The sequence below is a fragment of the Tachypleus tridentatus genome, chromosome 13 (assembly GCF_004210375.1).
Source record: "Tachypleus tridentatus isolate NWPU-2018 chromosome 13, ASM421037v1, whole genome shotgun sequence".
Taxonomy (NCBI): Eukaryota; Metazoa; Arthropoda; class Merostomata; order Xiphosura; family Limulidae; genus Tachypleus; species Tachypleus tridentatus.
In genome coordinates this window covers 70,279,014-70,297,327 of record NC_134837.1, presented here as the reverse complement: position 1 = coordinate 70,297,327, position 18,314 = coordinate 70,279,014, and the positions used below count along the sequence as shown (strand labels likewise).

The 18,314-nt window shown below is 32.7% G+C and overlaps 2 protein-coding genes across 19 annotated transcripts in view; one reads left to right on the top strand and one right to left on the bottom strand.

Annotated features, from left to right (window-relative positions):
* The window catches only part of LOC143238447 (protein tweety-like), a 60,007-nt gene extending 44,515 nt beyond the window's left edge, over window positions 1-15,492 (top strand). For 6 of the 14 annotated variants that reach the window (XM_076478680.1, XM_076478679.1, XM_076478683.1 and 3 more), the window contains exons 13-15: window positions 10-168; window positions 9,156-9,222; window positions 11,317-15,492. In XM_076478680.1, coding sequence (XP_076334795.1) covers window positions 10-168; window positions 9,156-9,222; window positions 11,317-11,379 — 289 coding nt within the window. In that variant the 3' untranslated portion in view covers window positions 11,380-15,492. Of the gene's footprint in view, window positions 1-9; window positions 169-9,155; window positions 9,223-10,147; window positions 10,172-11,316 lie in introns of those variants that run through there. The other 8 variants (XM_076478691.1, XM_076478690.1, XM_076478692.1 and 5 more) reach the window with 7 other exon arrangements.
* Window positions 15,493-18,314, bottom strand: part of LOC143238446 (putative pyridoxal-dependent decarboxylase domain-containing protein 2) — an 88,643-nt gene continuing 85,821 nt past the window's right edge. For all 5 annotated transcript variants that reach the window (XM_076478674.1, XM_076478675.1, XM_076478678.1 and 2 more), the window contains 2 exons: window positions 17,876-18,138; window positions 15,493-16,815 (listed from right to left, as the gene is read on the bottom strand). In XM_076478674.1, the coding sequence (XP_076334789.1) occupies window positions 17,879-18,138 (260 nt within the window). In that variant the 3' untranslated portion in view covers window positions 15,493-16,815; window positions 17,876-17,878. The remainder of the gene's footprint in view (window positions 16,816-17,875; window positions 18,139-18,314) is intronic.

The following is an 18,314-nucleotide window of genomic DNA, read 5'->3' as shown; positions in this document are numbered from 1 at the left end:
TCATTGCAGACAGACTGCAGAACCTCCTGAAGAAGAGGAAACTTTCTTACCTCAGACCTCCAACAGCTCAACAAGCCGTCGAACCAGAGACATGTATGGGCACACGGGGTTTCGTCCCCGAAACAGCCATACTCCGCCTCAGACTCCTCTTGTAGCTGCCTTGTCAGTGTGAGCACTTGTACTTCTAGTGGTGGTCTCACTCTGAGCTGTGCATGAGTAGATTTTTGTTGATGTTAGGGAAACATGTAGATAGGTTTTTGTTAAATTTTGTAGCTGATTGCATGAATAATTGCTTCTTCTATGGAGTCTGAGGTTTTTCTCTATTCTGTTTTAAATGTGACATATCTTGTGTTTTTTTACTTTTTTAAGCATGAATGCACATCTTTTGTTTTCTGTTAGCACATACGTTTTCCTTAAGTCTTTTATCTACACTTTAATAATATGTTGCTGATAAGAAACTGTCAAACACACTATGTAATGACGTACATGTTCATGTAATTATCACTTTCAAGTGAACTTTGAATGTATGATATTGGTATGGAAAGTAGACATTTATAATGTAGATGATGTAATACACAGGTGATCTGTGTACATATTAAGCATTTGAAGTCTTGGTGCATTACTACAATTTGCATTTTGCTATCTAAGTTTTATTCACTTTTAAGATAAAGAAAATTTGCTTACAGAAATGAAAATTGTCTTGCAAATTCCTCTAAAGTCCAACTCCTCCTAAACTAAAGTGTACTTCTATTAGTAATTGGGTTATAACATCTGTTTCAAAACGAGTAATGAACTATTCATGTTCCTTTAGTCTTAAGTTAACATCAATATGTATTGAATGAATACAAAGGTGTAACACTAGTCCTTGACATAAAATGCTTCAGTGTGTATATCTGCAAACTTCCTGCAACTTATTGAATGTTAGTAAAACTAGTGAAATCCGTCATTCTTGGAATGTCTAGTGAAGTATGAACTAAAGACACACAACAGGATAGAAATTAAAAGTTTAAGCTTTTGAACTTCACAACAAAGTTTATTGTTGGATACATGGAACATCTGGATGGTATTATGTGATACTCCAGTTTTGTATGGTTAAGACTTTTACTGCTAAATATTAACATGCTAACAACCCTAAATTTATTGTTTTAAACAAAATGTTTAATAAAGCCAGTGTGAACAAAAAGACGGGAACAACAAAGGTATCTACCATGAGATTAACTTTCAGTGTTTTTTTAAGCCCACTTTTTATCCTCTTTGCTTTAAGGGTATTTATTTAAGATACATTGTAACTTTTCACCTAGTATGTTCATCACAAAATTATTAAAGTTTTTAACAAACTAACAATGATTAATATAAGAGTGAGAGACTACATCTAACAGTATTAACACCCAACAGTACATTAGCTATTTAAATTTCTGGTTTTTACATGTCTTTCTCAGAATACAACTAACACTATTAGGGACTTGTTGCATGTGTATAATTTTATATATAGTTACTTCTCAGAATATTGTTTTTAAGTGTTTTTTTTTTTCCTTAAGGTACTACACACATAAAGAAATGAACATTTTATAAATCACTACATACACAATGAGAGTACACTTTCTCAATTTGCTACAACTACAGTAGATGTAGTTTATCATACACATTTTACCTTTTAATAACATAAGACTTCTGTTTACAAGTTAGGAATAGTTTTGGCTTGTTTTGTTATGATACCAGTAGAATGTGTGTATGCTCAAATGTGCACAAAGCATGAGTTGCACATGTTGCTACCACTCTGACTTTTCCCTCTAGTTGTGCATGTGTGTGTGTGTGTGTGTAAGGTAGAAGTTATGTATTAAGTTTATTAATAAATTCAGGTGGTGATAATATTTATTGCAATACATAAAAAAATCAAACCTTTTTTTATAATCACTAACTTGCCTGTAGATATTTTATCTGAGGTTAAATTTCTTATAAACACAAACTGACTTTTTATTTTCATGTCCAATGTTCTTCAGTTGGAGAAAAAAGCTCAAAGCTACTCGTACTTTTACAAGTTTGACCAAATGGAAATGTGATGCATATTTTAGTATTATGGTCTAATCTATTGCTTGTTACAGCCAGTCAGAGAGTTGTAAATACTTGCAGGAAAAGAGCAAACAATTACAAAGCTAATTGCTCATAAACTTGTTATGAATAGCAGTAGTAAAGCTGAACAAACATGGTTAGATTTTGGCTTTAGCTTGTCATTGAATAAGCCATGTTTAATATGGAGGCTTTGTTTAATAGTGATCCTTATGAAAGTAATTTACACTTATTCACACTTATCTAGAGAGTGCTTGAATACATAGTTGACTTGTTTGGTATTCTGAAACTTTTGTGACCTTTTGTTTGATCAGCAGCCATCTTGTAGTAGAAACAACGTAAACTTCTTGTGACGAGGACAGGTAAGCTCATCAACTTGTTCTCTTTGGTGAAAAATGTGACCCTTATACGGGAATAATTATAACAGGTGACATTGTGGTTTTAAAATACAGGTATGCTCTACAAGGCAGGGGGTGAGTGTACAAAGAATATATAATGATACATGGTAGTTTTGTAAAATTGAACAATTAGGTTGCTCATACATTGATAGCGTACTAAGGTTTTATGTATTCAGATAGGTATGAGCTTATTGGATCGATCAAATAAATGGGAAAACCATGTCTGCCTATAAATGTAAGTTGTAAGGCTCTATGCACGTTTATAGGTGCTCCATATGTTTTAGCTCAAGGAACTAATAACGTCAGGTTTACTTAATAAATAGTTGGTAAAAATTGAATAAAGGCTCCTAATTTTTATGGGGAAACCATACATTCAGAATTTCCATTACAGTTAAGATCTACGTATACAAATACAAGACTGTGTTCTTGCTGACGTTTAGTAGTGAATTTAATCCTTGTGTACTTACTATTATAAATATTCCAAAAATTGAGAAACGTATCAAAGTTGTCAATTTATTTTGATCAACCATATTTAAAGAAAACCATATGGAGATTTCGGTTCCTCTTGCATGTGTAGTCTCAAATGCTTATGAATATTTGGATAAAGGGTTTAACAATATAAAAAAAATTTATTTCTTATTTATTTTGTTGATTGAGTAAGTTGTGGCTAGTTGTAGTAACATTTAAATTTATGAAGTTCATACATGTTTCTATTGTACAACCTTACTATATACTGGTGTATATTTTTATATGTTAAAAATTAACTTCTTACCTTTCCCTTGTATACTCAGCCATTCCATTTTTAAACCAAGATTTTACCTGTTGTATTTCTTCACCTGTAAAGATCACATTTCTATACTGAGAACAACAATTTATCTGTTACACTGGATATAATAAAAAGTAGTGACTGACATGAGTGATAGAATTATTAAAACTAAGAATGCTCGATAAATCAAGTGTGTTAGAGCAGACCAGAAGTCAGCAAAGTATATTCAACCATTTAAATTATTTTAAGATTGATATTCTTAAAGCAAACAAAGTAAAACTTGAATGTTGATCAGTTGAAACCAAAACTTGGTATCCTTGTAATCTGATTATAAACCTAGAGAAACTTTTCCTCATGTATATCTACTTTTAAACTACCACAAACATGTGTATTGCTAGTTTCAGTCTTTGACATCTACTGATAAATGTGGTTAGGTGAATTTAACCATTCAGTTTGCCTAAATATAAAAAAATACATCAAATGTCCAGTGTTAATATAAAATTCCTACTTTTTCCAATCATTTTCTGAAACGCAGAATACAGATGTGTGGACCCATGACTTTTCTGGCAAAAAGAAATAACTGAAGTTGCTTTAGATAGAGCAAAATCATAAACTTGTGTATCTAAACACATTTTGACATTCATTGTATAACGTAACATAATATGTATAATCCAGTTTCCTGAGGTACTTTATATGTTGGTAACACTGATAAAAACTCAAAACTGTAGGTATTATATTAATGTTCCACAATTAACAAATAGTTTAATGATGCTAGTGAAAAGTCAGCACTGTATTATTTTAATGTTCCATGACATAAGTAGTTTAATAATGTCAGTGTAAACTCAAAACTGTAGGTATTATTTTAATGTTCCATAATTAACAAGTAGTTTAATGATGTTAGTGAAAAGTCAGCATTGCAGGCGTTATTTCAATGTTCCATGACATAAGTAGTTTAATGGTCAGTGTAAACACAAAATTGTAGGTATTAGTTTAATGTTCCATGACATAAGTAGTTTAATAATGTCAGTGTAAACTCAAAACTGTAGGTATTATTTTAATGTTCCATAATTAGCAAGCAGTTTAATAATGTTAGTGAAAAGTCAGCACTGTATGTATTATTTTAATGTTCCATAATTAGCAAGCAGTTTAATAATGTTAGTGAAAAGTCAGCACTGTATGTATTATTTTAATGTTCCATAATTAGCAAGCAGTTTAATAATGTTAGTGAAAAGTCAGCACTGTATGTATTATTTTAATGTTCCATAATTGGCAAGCAGTTTAATAATGTTAGTGAAAAGTCAGAACTGTAGGTATTATATTACTGAAAAGTCAGAACTGTAGGTATTATATTAATGTTAGTGAAACGTCAGCACTGTATGTATCATTTTAATGTTCCACAACATAAGTAGTTTAATAATGTTAGTGAAAAGTGAGCACTGTATGTATTATATTAATGTTAGTGAAAAGTCAGCACTGTATGTATTATTTTAATGTTCCATGACATAAGTAGTTTAATAATGTTAGTGAATAGTTAGCACTGTATGTATTATATTAATGTTAGTGAAAAGTCAGCACTGTATGTATTATTTTAATGTTCCATGACATAAGTAGTTTAATAATGTTAGTGAATAGTTAGCACTGTATGTATAATTTTAATGTTCCACGACATAAGTAGTTTAATAATGTTAGTGAAAAGTCAGCACTGTATGTATAATTTTAATGTTCCATGACATAAGTAGTTTAATAATGTTAGTGAATAGTTAGCACTGTATGTATAATTTTAATGTTCCATGACATAAGTAGTTTAATAATGTTAGTGAATTGTTAGCACTGTATGTATAATTTTAATGTTCCACGACATAAGTAGTTTAATAATGTTAGTGAAAAGTCAGCACTGTATGTATTTTAATGTACCATGACATAAGTAGTTTAATAATGTCATTGTAAACTCAAAACTGTAAGTATTATTTTAACATTCCATGATGTAACAAGTATAATAATGTTAGTGAAAAGTCGAGACTGTTTGTGTAATATTAATGTTCCATGATATAACAAGTATAATAATGTTAGTGAAAAGTCGAGACTGTTTGTGTAATATTAATGTACCATGATATAACAAGTATAATAATGTTAGTGAAAAGTCGAGACTGTTTGTGTAATATTAATGTTCCATGATATAACAAGTATAATAATGTTAGTGAAAAGTCAAAGCTGTTCGTATAATGTTAATTTTCTGTGATGTAACAAGTAGTTTAATTATGTTTGTTTAAAAGAAACCTGTATGTGTAGAAAATATACACTACTAAGTTTCTTCTGTTTTCCTCAGTAAAGGAATAATAAAAGTTTGTACATTTTGATACCTATTGGCAGTATTTCTACTGTGTTTCTGGAGTATTTAGACAGCAGTAACTTGTAACCTGTTTGATTTAACATATCTCGTTTACTACTACTGTACAACAAGAAACCACAGCTCATGCTGTGTAGTGACAAAGGACTCAATATGCATGGTGTTACTGTGTGTTTTATGAGTTTAATCTATTTAATTTTGGTAAATCACTTTCAGTTAAACATTTGGCTGTATTGTTGTTGCCTTCAGCTAAACCAGTGGTCCTTAACCTTGTTGGAGGTACTGAACCCCAGAAGTTTTGTACTTGCATTCACTGAACCCTTCGTAATTGGAAAAATAAAATGATGTTTTCAAATTCAAAACATAAATAGATATTTTATTAGTGCACAAAATGAACCGTGGATCAGTTGCACAAAATATCACTGTGTTCAAAGAACAAAATCAACAAAACATGAATTTCACACAAAAACAAAAACATAACTCAATGAATATTGACTGCAAATCAATGTGACTTTTGCTGTTGCCTTTCAGAGACAAGTTCAGAAATGTGCAGCTTCACCTTGGCAAGTGCCACTCTCATATCATTTTCGCAACAAAGTCTGTTCCTTTTCTTCGTTTTTATGTCTACCATCCTCGAAAAGGATTGCTTGCAAAGATACATTGTAACAAACGGTATGAGTATCTCAAGGGCTTTCTTAGCAATAAGAGGATACGCTACAATTTGGTGACACCAAACGTTGAGAGCATTGTTGTTCTGAAAAGTTGCTGTTGAACCTGGCTCTGCTGAAGTTCAATGATTTTGTTGAGGTATTCATCATTGACATTGCTGTCGCAACACTAAACATGAACGGCTGTCTCACCCATGCTGGATAGGACTCTCTGGTGGGGACGTATCCGTCGAGAGACTTTGCGAGCTCATCTAAGTGAATGGCAATTGCTTGCTTCAATTCCCCGGATGTAGAAATGTCTGATTTCAGACACATCTTCGATCTTACTTACACAGCTGTCCAGCAGGGGAAAGTTTGCAAAGTTGTCATTCCCTGTCCATCGTTTCCATAATGGTAACTTTTTTTAAAAGCCTTCAGGTTTTCTTCCACTGATGTTAACTCCACTGCTCTGCATCTGTTGATTGAGAGCATTGAAGATATCGGCCATGTACGCCAAAATGAGAATGAACTCAGATTTTTCGAAGTAATCTGCATGACAATGTTGGTGCTCTCGCAAAAACAGGGCTAATTCCACACGCATGGCAAAAACACGATTCAGCACCTTTCCCCGGGATAACCACCAAACGTTAGAATGGTACAGAAGTACCTCGAATTCGGAGCCCATTTCATTACACAGATCTTTGAAGATGTGGTGCTTCAGGGCACTATTTTGCACAAAGTTCACACATTCCACTACAATTTTTAATACTTCTGCCAGTTTTGAAGACAAGATTTTTGTTGCCAGTGCATGCCTGTGCAGAACACAGTGTGTTACAATGATGTGTGGTGCATTGGCTTTCACCAGTGCACAAAAACCAGAGTTTCATCCCAGCATGACTGGAGCTCTGTCCAAACAAACTGCAGAAACCATATTGCATGAAAGATCGTTGCCTCTGAAGAAGTCATCCACAAGTTTCTTCATGTTGGCTGCCTTAGTTGTTGTTGTAAGAGACTTGCAAAATAAAAAATCATTTATCCTGTCATTCTTCACACAGCTCACAAATACAACAAGCTAGCTTATATTGGAAACGTCGGTGGTCTTGTCGAGTTGAAGGCCGAATTTTGCTGGGCTTGAAATCAGATCTACAACTAATTGAGCCAAGATGTCATTGCTCATGTCATCTATTCTGCTGCTGATGGTATCATTTGAAAGAGGAATTTGGAATAACTTATTTTCAGCAGCTTTTTCTAGCATGATATTAACCATTTTCAACTTGTGCTTCACCAATGGTGTGTGGTTTTCCCTGCTTTGCAATCAAGTACGCAACTTCGTACGATGCTGTGAGGACTGGCTTGTTGATGGGTACAAAGCTGAGAATAGGTAAAGTAGCCTTTTCATTGAACCTGGCTCTCGTTACCTTGAATGCAGCAAGTGTTGTTCTTGTATTTCCCATCTCCATGCAGCTTTAGGGAGTGTTATCTTAGTTTTGCCGGTGCTAGACTAGAATTGCTCAACTTGGCATTGCAAATCATGCATTAAGGATGCTGACTCCCATCATGTTCCGTTATACACGTGAATCCATATTGTACGTATTGATCCCACCACTTTTTGATTTTGCTCAACATAGTTAGTATGAAAGGATTGAAAGATTAGGAAAAAAATCACAAATGGCGCACGATTACTACAGTCACAAGTCGACTGCTAAGCGCATGAAGTTCCCTGCAGCACAGATATTAAGGCCAAGTGATGTGACGTGATCAGCTGCAGCCAATGATGGCCAAGTGGAACATGATGTCACGAATCATGAGTGGGGTGAACAGAACAGACACACGCACACACTGTGTGTCTTGACCTCCACCGAACTGCCGAGACTGATTCATTGAACCCAGGTTAAGAACCACTAAGCTAATCATTTGGTTTTATTGTTGTTGCCTACAGCTAAACACTTGGCTGTACTGTTGTCACCTTTACTTAGTTAAATGTTTGGCTGTATTGCTGGTTAGTAAACTTTTTTTTTAGTTCCTAAGCCAGATTCTGGATTAATTAGTTGTATGATGATCAGTGTCTTTAATTCTAAGTTACTCTGAAATGAATTAACATCCAAACAAACAAGTTGTGTTAGTTGATTGTGTACTTGGTTATTCACACTTAAATAAGTTCTTAATTAGTTGCTAGATGACAAATTCGTTATGCAGTTGCCCTTTGAGAAAAATAGATCAGTTGTCGAACATTTGATTGGTGGTAACATGATAAATGCCAACTCGGTGGCTAATTAGTTAATCAGTTGTTAGTTGACAAATTCTTTACATAAAAGTCTCCTGAGAGAAATGGATTAGTTGTGTAGTAACCAATCAACTGCTGACTCCCTCAGTGAAATAATCAGTTGTTAGATAATTACATTCTAGATGGCTGATCTTCAATCATGTTGTTGATTGTTTTTACTAGCTGGTAAATTCGTTGTTAACCTAAAGATGACCTAAGAAGGTCAAAACGTTCTGTACTTTATTTTAATTAAAGTTTTAATACCCATACCAGCTGTCTTAAATACATTTTTACTTTGAATGGTTTTCTCATCATCACAAGTTGATTAATTTTACTGTTGTAACTTTTGTGAAGATGTGCCTTCAGTCAGTTCATTAGTATATTACATTGTCATGTAGCAGGTATGTTGATGTACATTCTGAGAATCAAAATTAAAGTATTGGTTTCCAAAATATAGTCTTCTTTTATACTTTATCAAATAACTGTTTTGCTAGGTGATGAAGGTATGTACATTTCTTAATATTTGCAGGCATTAATGGAATGAATATTAAATAAAATATATTGAACATAAGTTCCAGAGCTGTCTGGTTAGTTCAGCTGTTACTGGAAACCTGTGGCTGTGGGCTCTTGTTTATATTCTAATTGCTAAAAACTTGTTTTTATACAGGAGTAGTAGTTCATCTAATCGAGAGGAACAACCATTTTTGGCTGGAAGGTACACCCCACCACCTTCTGTAAGTATTTACATACACTTGCTAAAATTTTGTCTCAAAGTTCAACATAGCTACAATGAGAATTAATCATGTCTTTATCCTCATCCTCCTATTTTTTAAAAGGCATAACTTGAAAAACAGTTTGAAATGGTGACATTATTACAGAAATAGTTTGATAACTTGTTAAGTACTGGTTGATTAAAAGGTTTAACTGTATAATGTTTTTTCTCCAGGAAACAGGAATAAAAGCAGCTTTTTCTGGAGTGATGTTATTTTTTAAACATTAAAAGTTTAATATTTTAACCAGTAGGCAATGAAATTACCAATGACTAGTGAGATCTTTTTTATTCATCTCTCGAAATCCAAACCCGATTTACAAATAAACAGAAAACCTTTGTTGTCAGTTGTTGTTTTCTTTTAATCTATACTGATTGTAAACTAGAGGTTTAAGATTTAAAATTTTTGTTTTAAAAATCTGCAAACTCAGGAATAAATGTAGTTCTAAGTTGTTTGGTAACTGTTAACATTTTGACCGACTTTGAAAATGTTTCTAAAATTAAATGGTGAGGTTGCTGGAAATTATTCCAATTGTGTCAGTTTACTTTGTTGTTTTTATAGTAGTTGCTGCTAAGAGCAGTTCTGGAAAGTTTTTGTTTAAATTGCATGTTGCTATATTAAGTTTCAAATATTATGGTATGATCTGTGTAAATCTGAGAGACTAAAATGCTTCATATGTTACATTAGGAATGTTCAAGATAGTGTTTGCAACCTAGCTGTTTGTGAGTTGCATGTTATTAGGATTTGAAAATAAAAAACCTGTCTTTTTTTATGTAACAATTTTGATCGTTTAAAGGATCCCTTCTTTATTAAGCTATACTAGCAACTACTAAACTGTGATAATACTGATTTGTATTCTATTTATTAATACCAGTGCTGTTATCCTCAGGGGTGGTAACCATTCATTAGAATCCCAACAACAGCTGCTGGTAAAAGGTCAATTTGTTTCGTACAGTAACCCTACATATGTGATAGAAGAGCTCATGTAACAGTAGTAGGGCACATTCAGTAACCCTACATATGTGATAGAAGAGCTCATGTAACAGTAGTAGGGCACATTCAGTAACCCTACATATGTGATAGAAGAGCTTATGTAACAGTAGTAGGGCACATTCAGTAACCCTACATATGTGATAGAAGAGCTTATGTAACAGTAGTAGGGCACATTCAGTAACCCTACATATGTGATAGAAGAGCTCATGTAACAGTAGTAGGGCACATTCATAAAAGAAATTGCATGTAGCAGGATAGAAAGATTGAATCATTTTTTGCATTTTACCAAACATGTTTATTTTAAAGTTGAATGAGACCTTTTCACAGGACATAACTCATATTAACATTCTTTCACAAAACCTTATTTAGTGTAAGGTCTTTTTAAGGGACCTTATTTATGTAGACTTTATATACATATTTGGTTATTGCGGTGGGTCTAGTTATTGTGCTCCTTACAGGATTTAGTTGATATGAAATTCTTTTATAGGGCCTATCTCTTTTTATAGTCCATTTATGAATGTAAAAGTATGAAATCCTGTTATAGAACTCAATTATAAGGGAAAAAGAAACATGTACTATTAAGGTTTTCTTTAAAGCCAGTCTTCACTATATCACTGAACTTCTTTATGTACAGATTAGATAGTGTAAGAAACTTGTAGTTGGTTTCTGTAAAGTTAGTTTTAATGGTGTTAAATACATTCCAAACACAAATAACAGATCAGTGTTTTACTAAACACAGAAGAAAAGCTTTATTTGTCAGACATTTGTAACGCATAATGCCAGTCCTTTTAACTTTCTGTTTAATTATATTAACCCTTATGCAATAAATCAAAATGCACTCTAACATAGTTGCTTGGGATAACTTATGCCAGTTTACAAAGATTTAATGGTTTGTATTCGTTTGATTGCACTATTATAGAGGTATAGGTGGTGCTGGGGTGCATGTTAGCATTTTTCTGGGTTTAAGGTATGTCTGCACTTTTGTTTGTTTGTTTTGGTTAATGTTTGTCTGAGCATCGTTTCGTTAGTGCATGTGTCTATTTTCTTTCTCTCCTGTTCTGCCAGTATGACCAGTTAGCAGGGGGCGCTGTTGTTGGGAGTTGGGGCAAAGCAGCCATCAGGGCCTGACCTGCTTCTCTTCTCGCAGCACGACAACCACCTGATGTGTGCCACCAAGTTCTGATCAGCTGTCCCTCGTCCACCGTCGACTGGCTTCCTCCTGGGGTTGTTTTCTGTGTCTGTCTGTCTGTCTGTTTTTGGCCAGAGAAGCACCAGCACTGGGGATCAAGAAGACACTTTTCACTTTTGTTTTTACCTCTCTCTTAAAGGTGGGAGAAAAAAATTACACATGCGTTCACTTGTTTCTATAACATTTCACCAAAGGTTTTTCTAAAAAGCCAACAAAAATCTGACAAAGCTGAAAAAAAATGTACATTATCTGAACACTTGATTTTCAAAATATTTTTTCTCTTGTGTAAAATTAGCGTAATTTTCTCTTCTTCCCAGTGTCCATCTGATAACGATCTTTACTACTGACCATGTCGGGATAGTGATCAACATTTATTTCAACTGTTTATATAATGTCTTTTCAATTCACAACTGCTTCTTAAAGTCACCTTCGAACTGGACAAGATTCCTCGAAAGACTGAAACAGCTTCAAAATTTTTCAAAATGCAAGGCTTGATTTTGTTTTAAGGTATTTTAATCAACCTGTATTAAATTTTCATTTTGCTTCTTTTGAGAAGTGTGATCACCACCAGTTCTAGAATTCATCTGCTGTGAAGTCTGGAAAATACTTGCACGAAGGTATCCTTGCAGTTAACCAGTTGTAGATTGAAGTGCTGTGCATAAGGTGTAACACATTACTATGTCGTTAGCTCCTTGTCTTTAACTAGATGGGATAATTTTGAAAATTCTTTATTTTAGGCTTGTATTTGTGTCAAGAAATTGTTCCAATCTTAATATTGTTAAACTAGTACCTTTGTAAAGTGAATGTTATGTCTGAAGTGTTTGTTTTTTAAGATTGAATTAGGAAATATTTATATTAAGAATACCAAAGTAACAACGGTTAGTTTTTATGGCACAAAAATTAATTGTTGTCTTTGTCCCGAGATGAAAGGGACACCTGCGATGGCTGCTTTTGTTGCCAACATTCATCCTTTTTGGTGATTATGTGGACATAACGTCTTGTTAAGTATTGTCTGTACTACAGAATTGTCCTTGTATATATGGTTAACTGATCACTGTTGTGTTGTGAAGTTACAACTTTACATACTTGAATATTTCCAATCTCAAAAACTGGGTGTTTGTTAGCTGTGGAATTTGTAGTAAGTGAACAATTTTCACCTTTATCATACTTTTATAAAATGAACTATCATGTGCAGTGCCATTTGATAACTGGAACAATAAACCCAGTATTTTAAGGAGACCTTGTTTTGAAGTAGTTTAATGTAAGAAAGTGATGGGTTAAAAAACTAAGGAACTTCTTAAGGCATTGACTGGTTTTGTAAGACTTGGATGGTAATGTACGTAAATCTGTGAAGATAGAACTTTTGAGATTTCACGTGTATGTTGTGCTGTTCCTTTTTTCATTTTTGTATTTCAGTTTTTTAAGACTTGCTAATCTGATAAAATGTGAGAAAAGTTAAACTGTTTGTTTGAACTCTATTCAAATACTGATCAAATGGGCAGCAAAGTGTAAAATTAAAGTGCTGTATGTATCTTGTTGTTCGTGTTTATTAATTACCCTTATTTCTATTTTGAAAGAATGTAATGACTTGTCTGTCAGCAAAAGTAGTTTTAACTCGTTTTCATACTTAACACAGTTCCAGTTCACTGTAACTATTTTAACAGGAATGTTTCTGATTTTAATCTTGTTTTTAGTGTGCTCTGAAATGTTTATATGTTGGTAATTATGTGATGTTGAGAGATGTTTTTATGATTATGAAATAACGATATTAAAAATACTTATTTTACAGAGTATGAATAAAAACTACAACAGGTTTATATGATTCCAAGATTAGTTTAAACTTTACAATGTGTGTTTCATTCATCAGAGATGGAATTTTTTAAACTTGTTTGCAGTTTTTACTAGTAAAGCATATTAAATTATCTAAAAAAAACGAACAGGTTTTAGCATTACAGGTGTCACATTATATTTTGCCCGTTCCTCTTTTTTTTTTTTTAAGTTGCTGAATTCAAAAATGTTATAACAATTTAATGAAAAATTCCACACATTGCTCTGATACTGGATGCAGTATATTTATCACGTATTTTAGAAACCTGACTTCAAGTCTAAAAATGTTTGGCTAACAAAGTAAAACTTGCACACAAATGTTTACTGTATTTTTATTTTTCTGTTAAAAATACAGATATCAAAGAAAATACAAAACCTTAAATATTAATTCTGTACTGCAGTAAACACCTTTTAACCTTTAATAAATCAGAACATAAATGTATCTTCTAGGACATTACACATTTTAGTGGAAGGATTAATGTGTATTTTTCATGATTTCAACCCAAAGCAATTCTTTTAAGTATTATTACTGTAAATGATTTTTCAAGATTAATTGCTCATTTTTACATTGTTTGATATTTGATTTTAGTCAGTTCCTTTAGGCTTTGTGTATATTTTGATTTTAAGTGTGTTAAGAAGTCATTACGGATAATAAACGGCAGTCATTTAACATGAAAAATTAACAATCTCTTATGTTGTTTCATCAGTTGTGTTCAGTGACATTTGTCTTAAACCAGGACCTGAAATGTTTCTTGTCAGTGACTTCTGTTTAATGACAAACATTATATTATGTAAAATAATTCTTTAAAATACTTAACACAAATCCAAGTGGTGTTAGTTATCTGAAATTTATAGAAATGTTAAATGAATATTATTAACTTTGTGATGTATATAAATATGTATAGACACATCTATTACAACATACTTTTGACATGGTTAGTTGGTCCTCAGTGGCATGCTGAAAAGGTACTTTTTTATGGTCTTTGTTTAAATTGGCTTGTAAGCACATTGGCCTGGAAACTTGATAGTAAGAATGTGCAAAGATATGTAAAGCTTAAACTTTGTTAGTTACAAAATGTCAGCTGATTATGAAATGTTTTAAACTGAAAATATTACAAAAGTACTCTGATAATTATCTAACATGTTCAGTTAATAGTAATGCTATAACAGTTACATGCAAAGTTTTCTGGCAGTGAATGTACATCATAGAAGGATTATATCTGGTGTTTTATTTGGGAAATATTCACCATTATATAGTCCTGTAGTTTGAATTTTTTTTATGCATTTGAGTTTCATTATCATCACTGAAACAGACTATTTTGAATCTTTTGAAAGCTGTAGATTTAAAGTACAGGTTCATCAACTGGTAAATGCTTGTTGCACAGTTGAAAGCAAAACCATGCTGAAACTGTAAGAGTGCAAGTAGTTGATAGTACATTGTCTACACCAGTGCCTATTATGTACTAAATCTAACCAATGTTTGGAGTCCAAACTTAAGATGTATTCTTGCCTTATTTTAATAACTTCGATACTACCCTTTACTTTCCTGTTGTCTTTTTGTTTAATAGTTCTTTGGAGTATTGAAGGATAGATGTTTGCTAATATGTAAATAATTATGCTTTTCACAACAAATATGCATGTTTTTTTTTATCTCCAAGTAACTCTTACCTTCATAAATCTTTATATATCTTTAAGAAATTAGAAATACAAAACTCCAAGTGGTTGTAGAAGCAAATTGTTATTTTTATGTACATTTCTTAGATAAAAACTTATTTTAATACTGACCTCCCTCAGTTGATAAAATTAGATTGATTTCTGTCAAATATCATAAACTGAACATGGTTCTTTCAATTATAACTTCTTACAACACATTTGTGTTTATACCTTTAAGGACAAACTTGCCTAGTGGTTTTCACTGCCTTTATTTTGAAGTAACATTGTAACATAGTTTCCTTCCAAGAGAACTGTTAATGTAACAGGTTCATTGCTTTACTGGTACTACTGCTGTTGTGTGTCCCACTTCCTTCTTCCCACACTTTACAAAAACCTATTAGATGTCTTTTAAATGTACTGTATATCTGATTATTAAGAGGGGGGGGGTGTATAATTGTTGTTTTGAACTTTTAATATTGTGATTATGGTGTATTTATTAGGGATGAATTCATGTTTTGTAAATGTGTTGTGAAATGTAAGTCTGTAAAAATAAAACAACCTTCCTATAAAAATAATTGGAAGAAATATTTATTGACAACTCTCTCTTGAGGCAATGACTAGGTAATAACATGGGATAAAGTACTTATCTATTGTCTTTAAATTCATTCCACTATCAGATTCCTTACAAAACATAATTCAGAGCAAAAGTTCCCATAAAAATTGTTAACCCAATTTGAGACCATTAATACCAACAAAGTAAGAAATACAGGTGCAAATTAAACCTTATCCAGAGGGGAGGGTATCATACCTTTAAAAATGTTCTTCCCACATGGTAACACATTTCCCAATATCGGGCTTGCATCAGTATAGGATGAGCAGAGAAATCATAAAATTATCCCGGTATTCCACTAATTTTCCACAGTACTTGAAACCCCATTATGTATAGAAAATGTGCATATGAGCTCTCCTACAGTGTAAATGCTCAAGTTTGTAACAAAGCACAATGACTTACAGTAAGGAAGTTACTTTATCAGGGTTATATAAGATAAGTAGGTGTATTATTAACTTTCTTAGCGATTTAGTCTACACCTCTGGAGGATTACAAAAATAGTCACTTCTCACACACACACACACACACACTTCTCTACTATTAAGTTGTCTGAAATTTGCACATAATGACAAGTTTTTAGTGCAACAGCATGAACTTCTCAGTAAACTGGAGTAAGTCTATTACTATATCAATGTAAAGGCTACTCTAATTACCTTCTTAATGCCCAAATAATAATAATTGCACAAGAAAGATTAACTGTATCAAATTATTAAATGAAGTAAAAATACATATATATTCCAAGCTATCTCCCAAGCCTTTATATTCTTACATTCTGCTGTGACAGACATAGAAAACAATTATCATGTCTGATTTAAAATAATACAATTAATCGCAACAGCACACTTGAAAGATCAAAGTTATTTTTTAAGACCAGTAAATTATGTATTAACATTTCAAAATAAAAGGAATGAAGAAATCATAACTTAGTGGATTTTTAAACACCAAAAAATGCTACTGATTTACACTGATTTCAAGGCACTTTGGGTGTCAGTTTCTTCCCAAAGCCAGTAAAGTCTTGCTATATGAAGGGGGACTCGGCTGATTTAGAAAAGCTAATGGCAAACCACTAATCCTGTAGTGTTAAAAAAATCAACCTTTAATAATAATAATAATAAAAGCACAGCTCGATCCAGCCCTTGGCACATGCATAACGTCCTCCACTGGCCATCTTGTCTTATAAAACCTGCTCTTCATTAAACTATGTACAGAAACCGAGTGGCAGCGACAGTGAATGAAAGCACACGTGCATGGTGAAGTTAAACTGCAGACTCTGGATGAATGGAAGCTGAAAAACAAACAAAAAAGGTAGTATGGTTTTAAAAAACAACAGCTATTTAACTGAAAAAGTGGCATAATTTTTTCACCTCTAGAAACATTGGCAGAAAAGCTGCTGCTAGGTAGACTACAAGGATAGAAGCTGAAAGAAAAGAAATATGTCCTTTCTCTTCCTGAATATATATAATTATTATCACAAAAATGTTTTCAAAAAGAAGTATCTCTCACTCAGTTCTTTAAGGTAACTTGTAATATCTGAAACTTACAGAAGAAATAATACTTCTGAAATCAACTACCTTTATGTACATTATAATTATTCCACATAGTTATGTTGCCACTTGGAAGGAGCAGATAGGGTCACAGAGAGATTAACCCATATGACTTAACTATCAACAGCTCCAGAAGGGTTAAATATAAATAAAATATTTCTCAAGACCCACCTGCCCTATCTTATAAACAACCAGTTCAAAGAAGCCACTGTCTTATCTTCTCAATAACTGACACAAGTAAAACCCATCTCCTATCTTAAATGCAAACTAATTACGTGTCAGATGCATCCTCTCATGTTATTGTTATAGGATTAAAAAAAAAATTATATTAGCAAGACCCATCTCCAATGTTTCCTATGTTATTATAAATTAACTACAGAACATTTTGACTTTCAAGAATTAGATGTACCCTCAACTGTTATTTTCTTTTGGCTGTCTTTTCACAAAACCTTCACTTTTATTTCATTAAAATTTCTTTCATTCTTTAATGCCAAACACTAAAATTCCAGATGAGAGGGTATGACAAGGAACCAGCGTATAATACTTCCGATAACATAAGACATGACTAAATGTTTATTGCTTAAAGATACGTCAGAAAGTACTACATATTAAAATTTTTAAACCTTTGTTTACATAGCAGAATTGCTGAGGCCAAAAAGTTGATAAAGGAAGATGCAAGTCAGTAACAGTGATTACTAAAATATTTAGAACTGTTTTTCACTCTCCTAGATCAGCAAATACTGTCTAAAGAAAAAACGTCTAAAAAAGGAATTTTTACTTCAGGAATAAACAATAACTTACTTCCTAATTTGTTTGTTTAACATTATCCACTACAGACTGCTCTTTGATGGGATCCTTGCTAGCTGTGGTATCTTGCTGCTTGGTAACTTGAATAACAGTTTCTCCATTTCCTATAGTACTCCACTGCTGGGAGCTGTGTGACGATGAGCGGCTATGGTCAGATGATCGAGAAATGATAGCTTTAGTTGTTGAAGGGGTTTGAGGGGAATCGTGTTGAATCTGCATGTGGTATTTGTAGATGTTTTCTGTGCTTTCCAAGACTCCTGTATTTACAATTGAAACAAAAATATAAATTACTATATTAATAAATTAAAAATACTATAAATAAAATGACTAATTCAGTATCAGAAAAAGAAAATACACTACACTGAATAACATGAAATAATCTGGAGATACAGAGATCCACTCGAAAGGCCTACTTAAAACTTCAGGATTTGCC